Here is a 9,157-nt window from a genome sequence, read left to right as displayed (position 1 = left end):
TCCTTGCACTAACACTGGTTTATCAGATGGTAGGGTTTTGGGGGGCTTGGCCCAAGATTGATTTAGAATTTTGGGGAAAGAGAGATAGAGGACTTCAAGTTGGTGTCAGTTTGGTGAAGCCATATCTTGTAAAATCAGAATGATTGGTCATTCTCACCATTCAACAAGTGTGGTCATTAATATTTAGTTTTTTCTTTGGGTTAGGGTTGATGGTGCGTAGGTTTGGGCATTTGTTAAGGTGGCGCTTATAGTTGTAGCCCCACCTTCTTAACAAACTTGAGCCTGCCCACGCACTGGTAAGGACACAATATTGTTCACAATAAGGTTCAGTTTGTAAAAATAATGCAATAGCTTACTTAAAATGACAGCAAACAATCCTTAGCTTTTATTTCTAAATATATGAATGCATGTTAAAAAAAATTCTGTCATTAATTACTAACCCTCATGTCGTTCCACACCTTCGTTCATCTTCTGAACACAAAGTAAGATATTTTTGATGAAATCTGAGAGCTCCATAGACAGCAATTTAATTACTACTTTCAAGGCCCAGAAAAGTAGTAAAGACATTGTTAAAATAGTCCATGTGGTCCAACCTTAAAGGGTTAGTTCACCCAAAAATGAAAATTCTGTTGTTTATTACTTACCCTCATGCCGTTCCACACCTGTAAGACCTTTGTTAATCTTCGGGACACAAATTAAGATATATTTGTTGAAATCTGATGACTCCGTGAGGCCTCCATAGGGAGCAATCTCTCTCAAGATCCATAAAGGTACTAAAAATATATTTAAATCGGTTCATGTGAGTACATTGGTTCAATATTAATATTATAAAGCGACAAGAATATTTTTGGAGCGCCAGAAAAACAAAATAACGACTTATTTAGTGATGACCGATTTCAAAACACTGCTTCATGAAGCATCGGATCATAAATGAATCAGTGTATCGAAGGGGTGAGTGAGGGTGAGTAATGACAGAATTTTCATTTTTGGTGAACTAACCCTTTAAGTAACTAATATTTTATACACAACGTTACTATTTTTGCTCCACCAATGAAAATGATTTCATACATAAATTGATGCATATCTCCGAGCAATGCTTTGTAATGGTATTTTGAGTGAATTGCTTGAATGAGTGAATGATTCAATGACTCACTAAAAGATATGTTGCCACCGACTGGCGAATTATATCCTGTAAAATTGTCATTGAAAAATCCCACCACTATTACACAGACTGACAGTCTGTATGAAGTGTGCAAACAAAGACAAGCGGAGTGATACAATCAGTGAAAAGTCCAAAAGCTGCTGGACTGTATATTTCCGTTCAATCAAATTCGAGGACCGCACTTTTGCGTTTTAATTCTGTTCCTCTCAAAATGTTCTTCCGTAATCCACTCTAGCTCTCCATACCCACTCAGCCCACCCCACCTCCCACCTAAAAAAAGTCCCAAGCCGCCCCACCCCTCCTTACCCAGTCTTCCGACACCCCAATTACAGAGGGATTCTGGGAAAATCAGAGCGGCAGAACAAAGCTCTGCAAATCAGCTCCCCTAAGAACACAATATGTGATTACGCTGACAGCAGAACCTGCCATGCAGGGTGCAAAGGACAAAGCTTCCTCTCACTGCACAAACCTGCTCAGAAGCACAACAGTTCTCAGAGTTGCCTGACAGGCTTGTGTGCTCCATGACTGCGTTTAGATGTCCTCTTTCTGATGATGGGCTGGGTTCTAATTAAAGAAAAGCTTCTATAACATTGTTACACTAATAAACAATGCTTGTTTTCCCCCACCAAGCCCAACACCTACTCTTCGCTCCAATCTGACAGCCTCAGCCTGTGCTGGAAGCTCACAACAAGGTGGGAAAGCCAATTACTCGTCTCTCTTTCCTGGCGTGTCACTTCTGCTAAATCACTGAGCTAAGGAAATGCCTTCTCTTTGCAGCATGTCTACCAGAGCCAAACCCATCCATATTTCAGCCAGCAGCACTGCCATGCTTGACAAACACTTACTCAGTGGTCCTCACAGGAGCAGAGCGCTGCACTGGGTCCAAGACACAATGAAGAGCAGCAGCTGTGAGGGACCCTGATGGATGGGATGGTTTGTATAAGCAGGCCCAAAGAGCATTGTTCCTGTCGACTGCATCTCTAACACAGTCGATCACTCTGACACAAGGTTTTCCTGGAGTTTATTGTGGTTTTAGTCACAGAGTTTCTAAAGAGGAGACAGAAAGAAAGCTGGAGATATAGTCTGGGCATAATGTGTGGGGGCATCAAGTATTTCTACACAACTGCACTCATTTTTCTGAGTGTTAAAGACTTCATGACATCAAAATTGGAGATGTGGGTTAGCATACACACCTAACCTAAAAAGTTGACAGATTAAATATAAGCTTTTGTAAACAATGTAAGCATTTTGTAGTACTCTTCTGGATTAAAAAAAAAAAAAAAAAAAAACCTTCCAGGGTTCATACACATTTCTACCAATACATTTCCATGACTTTTAGGCAAATATTCATGACCTACCATTCCATGAAATGTCTGTGTATACATGTAAAATAAGAATAAAAATCCATGTTCAAATGTCAAATCACAGCATATTTTAACTAATTAATGGCAAGCTATGTAGTTTAATACAAGCTTCGCCTCCTAGGCCTATTTACCATTAATCTTATTGTAAAACCATTAATCATCAACAAGATAACATCCTTTTTAAAATTCCCCTAAAACAGACGAGTTTATTTATTAATTTCTGCAATTTACACCATATACAAACTGCAACTGCCAGACATTACCCCATGCCAGGGTCAGACATAAACGTATCTAATATGCAAGTGATTTCCAGAGGCATTTTATTTATTTATAAGTGCAATTTTCCTTTTTTTTTTTATTAAATGTGTGTTGTCGTTTGTCAAATACTTAACTTTAACCAGTTACTTAAATCAATCAGAACACTATAGACTGTTACCAATAAAATTTTGCACCTGGTATAGCATAAATATTTATTTCCAGACTGTTACTCAAATTATCAAATTAACAGCAACTCTTTACAGAGTCATTTTTGTCAATTAATGCTCTTTATATTATAATGATTATTAATGTCGAATAATAGATATATACATAAAATGTTTGTGTACACTGAACGCCATATTCTGGCTACAAAGATAAAAAAAATCTTAAAACCATTTATGAATTATTTTAAAGCTTTTTATGCATTAGAAAATTAAGACTTCATTTGATCTTACCAGCATGATGAATAAATTATATTAACTGGAATAAACTGTATGCAGAGACGGGACCGATTGTGAAGCCAAGCACGAGTTTAAGCGCTCTCACAAACACTCCTGTTAAAGAATCTCTTACATCCAATATGCGTTTTGTTGATTATTATGGGAAAATTGGTCAGTTTCAGTCAGAATTCAGACAAAGCGCGCACACTGAACCAAACTCTTCGTTTCAGCGATGACTAGTCTGAACGCTTCTGATTGGCCCTCACGCTCGACAGAAACGCCTGTGATTGGTTATAACGCCTCTGGGATCGAATAAACAAACAAACAAAAAAAAAAAAGTTTCAAAGTTTGTTTAACCAATATTATCACTTGTAATCTATTACATAAATATTTCCAAACAAATTTCCATAACTTTTCCAATACTTTCTGGTTCATTTATTTTCCCAAAACTAGAAATCGCCGTTTCGAGATTCCATGATTTTTCCAGGTTTTTCATGACCGTACGAACCCTGCCCTTCACATACACTAGCACTCAATGCTTTGGGGTCGGTAAGAAGTTAAGAAGTCTCAAGGCTGAATTTAATTAATAAAACAGTAATATTGTGAAATAGTATAACACTTTAAAATAACTGTTTTCTATTTTAATATATAATTTTTTCCTGTGATGACAAAGCTGCATTTTCAGCATCCCCGCCCTCAAGTGTCACTTGAGCCTTCGAAAATCTTTCTAATAAACTGATTTAGTCCTCAAGAAACATTTTATATTATTAACAACGCTGAAAAGAGCTATGCTGCTTAATATTTTTTTCAGAAACTTTATAGATTCTTTAAATGTGCAATTGGTGATCTGGAAAATGCTAACATTAGCCTGCTAACCTATCCCACCCTCCCTGCCTCACACACACACACACACAGAGCTGTTCTCAGCAAGCGTCACAAGAGATGGTCTTAAACTACCTCATGTCTGAAAGCACATAACATTACAATAATAATGAACGTAAACAACTTAGAGAGCTTGTACCTGACTGCTGCAGATTCATTTAGTTGTTGATACTGTTGACATCATGGATACACATAATTCAGAGTCTGACTGAACAGCTCCGGCTAGAACGTCTCTTAATTACAGTAGTTATGGCCTGAACGCAGTATAAGTTCGTTCTTTTGATTCAGTAGGAACTGTAAAAGTTGGCTGCTGTTTGTTTTGCGGTGCTCCATGACCATGTCCATGACCAACAACGTCTGTCGTCGACTGCCTGTATAAACTCTGCATAGCATGAAATGTCCTGATGATGTATGATGTCTGCTGAACAGGGTGCGTGGGAGGGACGTAAAAATATTAGTTGATAGGCAGGTAGGACATCATATTATTTCATTAGGACCGAACGTAGTGATTGGATGAACATTTTATGGTCCTACGTCTTCCACATAATATATACAAATACATGTAGATGATAGTGATCGCTATCAGGATTTGAAGAGACCAGTATAATAAAAATATTTTTCTGTAGAGAATCACCTATTGCATCTTTAATAAATACAAAGTTGAAAAGTACAGCATTTATAGGATTTTATTTGTAGCTAGTTAAATGCCTTTACTGTCACTTTTGATCAGTTTCACACATTTTTGCTTATGCATTCTCATACCTGCTTCCAACTCATAATAGGCCTACTTTATTTTTGGGGAGGTTGGGCATTTTCTTTTCAAACCATAAGTCATCATAATTGGGTAAACTTCTATAGCGGTGAACAGGAGATGACAGCAAATATAAATTTTATATTCCCATTTGCTCCAATATCAAAATTAAAAATCCATGATGGCCAACTTCCCAAAAGAGAGAAAAAATATAGAGATTGATCACAGCAGTGAGAAGAGAGAATTAAGTGAAATTTTTGCCATCACTCTCACAGCTCTCACTCTCCAAATGTTCTTACTTTCATTTACTGCCAATGTAATATAACAGAGTATAGCATGTATTTTGCTTTTTTGTTTTTTATTTAAATATGAAAAACTTCACTAGACTTGCAATGTTGATAACTGTGGAAATGAATCACCACAGTCTGTGGAAAAAGGTCCATTTCAATTTATTTGCAGTCCTGATATTAATAAATGCTGAGTTTCATATAATAGGTTAAACATCTGCACGACCGTGTGGTATTTCTGGACTGTGACAAAGTAAAGGCTTTTACCCGCCAAAATAAAATGCAAGCCCTCCGCTACGTCCCAAATACCTGTTTCAAGAGGAAATACGTCACAAAAATAACATTTGTGCTTCATAAACAGCCAAGATTACAGTAGCTGTATATCATGTTGCATTTAAAAAGAGGCAAAGACGTGTTTCACACTTTATTCATAGAAAAGCACTGAAATTCAACACAAATCATATAAAATGGTAGTAGCATTACATAAATAGTAATAAATTTTTGTTTATAGACATTAGCTCAAGAGGTTGCACAAACAAAAAGTGTTGATGAACTATACTTTTGTGGCAACAAATACTGGATACCTTTTTATAATTCAGTAGCACAAAGAGGCGACAAACACTTTCCCTTAAATTAAAATGAAACAAAATCAAACAGTAGATGAACTAGTGAACAATCTCTACCAGCGATTATTTTTTTTCCTTCTAAACTCTAGGGACAGATCAAAACACTGGTACAGTTAACACATACAGACATTTAAGAGTATGGAAGAGAGAAATCAAAAGCCAGAGGAGGTTATTCTCTTTTTGAGATGCCATTGGACCAACTAGTTAGCTACAGAAAATGCTTGTGTTTTTTTTTTTTTCTTTCAATTTCTTTTTTTTTTTTTTTTGTTTTTATATAGTTTTTTTTTTTTTTTTAAATCGAACAGGCAGCACTATTATCATTCTGCAGATGTGTGTTTATAAAAAAAATAAAATTTTCCTAATCTGTGAGCTTTCTCTCAGGTCCGTCCACTGAGCTCCCTGACAGAGCAGGTTGAGGAGCAAAGGCTGCATAACGTGACTAACACCTTGTGGTTCGAGTATGCCACAACTGAGGCAACTAGTATGACAAACTCTATGAACGAAAATAACCAAAAATTTAAACCAGCAAACTACTTAAACAAAAGTGACCAACCTTAACCAACAACATTGAGAAATCTCCTCAAGATTTAGCCACTAATGAAGCATCTATCAAGGTCTCAATTAGGCGATATCAAGTCGCAACCTCAAAACAGACCTTATTGGCCTCAAAAAGCCCCAACACAAGATAAATCACGACCCTAAAGTACGTCGACCACGTCGAAGCGAAGGAGAATAGAATACTAGATGCCCTTCTTCATTGTTTGGGCCAGTGGAAGGTGTAGGTCCATTTTCTCGATGCTGTACTCCACCGACATTGGCAACACAATGTCCTGAAACGCGTGCAGAGTGCTTTCAGAGAAGACTATAAGGCTTCAAAGTAAAGAGTTGTATGTAGATCAAAGGCAAAGTCCATCCAAACTCGAAGCTCGTGCAGATTACTTTACTTACAGATACAAACGGCTGAATTTTGGGAGAGCGCCCCCACCCCCGAGCCAAACAAGGAGAAAAGACGGAGGAGGATCAGGGGGGAAGAGAGCAAATTATGAAGTGGTTCTGCATAGTCTGTTCATAAACGTTTGTCCTCTCCTTTCTTCTTATTCTTTACATGCTGCTTCTTGCAAAAAGGTATTACAAAAAAAGGATACAAATAAAACAGTTAATCAGAAATGTACACAGGAGCACCTGAGAAATGTTTCTGAAGTCTTTCCTCTTACGGTCGTCACATTCCCAGCCCAACAAATTCAAGTATCCGAAAAGAAAAACATACAGTCATCATAAATAATTATAACTTTACAATTTTTTGAATTGACACTTTCATATTTACAATATCTTAAATGCTTATGCTACTATTTTTTCTGTTTTGTTTCTTTAAGTGATTCCCTGAGAACGGAGTTGAGCATATCTTTTCTCGTTTCCTCTCTTCTCGTTTTCCTTCAGATGGAAGCCGCAGAGTGCATTCTAAGTGTTCGGATCCACTGGGGCACTTGTGGAGGGCGGAGGTCATGGAATGTGGAAGATATTACAGTTTAAAGCCAGCTAATTTCTTATTCTGCCAATATAGCCACTTTTTGTCAAATGCATCTATACAATTCACCTAATTTGTACACAGTAAGTAATTGCTGATCCGAATGCGTCGTGTAGGGGATGGAATTTAATGAAGTGCTAGTACATATATATTATTACTGCTACTCAATCTCACACAAGTCTTTTTGTTTCTGTTTTTGTTTTTCCGCTGAGAGGTAACAGAGAAACATATGGCTGAAAATGATGGGTAAATATCTCTGTTTTGTTCCGATTCAGTAAGACCAGGAAACAGCGTGGAAGGATCGAGCACACAGGTATTCTCTTACGTCGTTGTCTTTCCTGCACTGAATTTTCACACAGAGATTAAGATGAGCCGATAGGAACAAACACAGGAGAGAGGGGAGGGCTCGCGTCTTGTGGCTCGCTTGAGTCGTGGTTAGGAGGTTCGACAGAGTTTAAGTTTGAGGTGATGTGCCTGTCTCACTCTTAAAATCAGGCCTTTTCCAGAGAGAGTTAAAGCTGATCCGTAAAATACGATCGAGGTATGCTGATAACACTGTGTGTGAGTGTTTCAGGAATGACCGTTTTGATTCGAGTGTCCCCTTTCCAAAACGCAACCAAACGCCTCCCCCACGCTCAAAATTTACCACATAATCATTTGGTTTCTCTTTATGTGCCACTTTTACATTTTTTATCACAATATCTTGATTAAACGAAATCAAGAATGAGCCAAAACAAAAACATAAACGGTCATAATTACAGTTGTCCTTCTCCCCTCCACAGGTTCGACCTGGTAGAATAACTTGAACAGGAATTGTTCACAATAATAATAATAATAAAAAAAAAAAAGACGAAACAGATCAAAACAAATGGATAAAACTTAAAAATTTCACCAAAGATGACCAAAAAAGGAATAATAAAATAATGCCTTAAATAAATGAAGAATGAAAGAACGAGTTTTTCAACCGAAACGTTCCCGTACCAACATCATGAGTTTCTTCTTGCCCTTATAGATTTGTTTGAGGTTGTCTATAAACTGGGCGAACTGAATGTGGCCATCTTGGGCCAATAAGAAGGTCTCACGTGCCTTACTGAGGAACTCAATGAACTCTCCATAGTGGCGCGGGCTGATGTGCGTGAGGCGGGAGTGGGTGGTGTTGATGTAGGCGCTGATGGTAGCGTCCAGCAGCTGTCTCAACGGGGCTTTGTCAGTGCTCATAAGCTTGCCCGAGTTACGTCTGCCAGGGATGCCAGCCAGGCCGGGGGCCGTCATTGTGCAGCGCCGCAGAATGTCCGAGAGCACCGTGGCGCAGTGAACGCTTTTCACCACCAGGGGGATGATGGCGGCCAGCTCGTTCTTGCCCAGTGAGTGGCTAAGAGCGCAAGCCCACAGCACGTCGTTGATGGCTGGATGCGTGTCTTGGTTGTAAGCCAGGTTCAAGTGGGTCATGGCGAGAGACGCCAGTTTGAAGGCTCGAAGGGGGTAGCCGCGGTGCTCCATGTAGCGGGCGATGGTGAAGAGCTGAGAGTAGGTCATGCCCGTGGAGGCGGCGTCGATGACTATCTGGTAAGCAGTCTCAAAGGCGATGTGGTCCTTCTCGCAAAGAGTGAGGGCGGACAGGGCGCAGTTTTGGGGGTCCTTCATGGCGCACTGCAGGGCCAGGGTGCGCGCGCAGCTGGCGAGTTCCTCCCGTTGCGGGTAGTCGAGGCTCAGGCGCAGGATGGTGTTGTGGGACATCACTGTGGCTGCCACTATGCTGGTTGCCTCGGTGGGGGTGAAGAGAGTGTACCAGCTTTGCAATATACTGACCAATGCTCTCAACCCTGCAATAAGACAAATGAACCAATCAGAACAGAAGACTT

The 9,157-nt window shown here is 39.2% G+C and overlaps 1 protein-coding gene across 1 annotated transcript in view; it reads right to left on the bottom strand.

Moving 5' to 3' along the window:
• Positions 1-5,561: 5,561 nt before the first annotated feature.
• The window catches only part of zswim5 (zinc finger, SWIM-type containing 5), a 47,452-nt gene continuing 43,856 nt past the window's right edge, over positions 5,562-9,157 (bottom strand). Inside the window, exon 14 of the mRNA XM_067363133.1 lies at positions 5,562-9,118. Coding sequence (XP_067219234.1) covers positions 8,256-9,118 — 863 coding nt within the window. The 3' untranslated portion in view covers positions 5,562-8,255. The remainder of the gene's footprint in view (positions 9,119-9,157) is intronic.

This window comes from Chanodichthys erythropterus, chromosome 16, assembly GCF_024489055.1.
Source record: "Chanodichthys erythropterus isolate Z2021 chromosome 16, ASM2448905v1, whole genome shotgun sequence".
NCBI lineage: Eukaryota > Metazoa > Chordata > Actinopteri > Cypriniformes > Xenocyprididae > Chanodichthys > Chanodichthys erythropterus.
The sequence above is the reverse complement of the archived record's forward strand: the minus strand, read 5'-3'. Positions and strand labels throughout refer to the sequence as shown.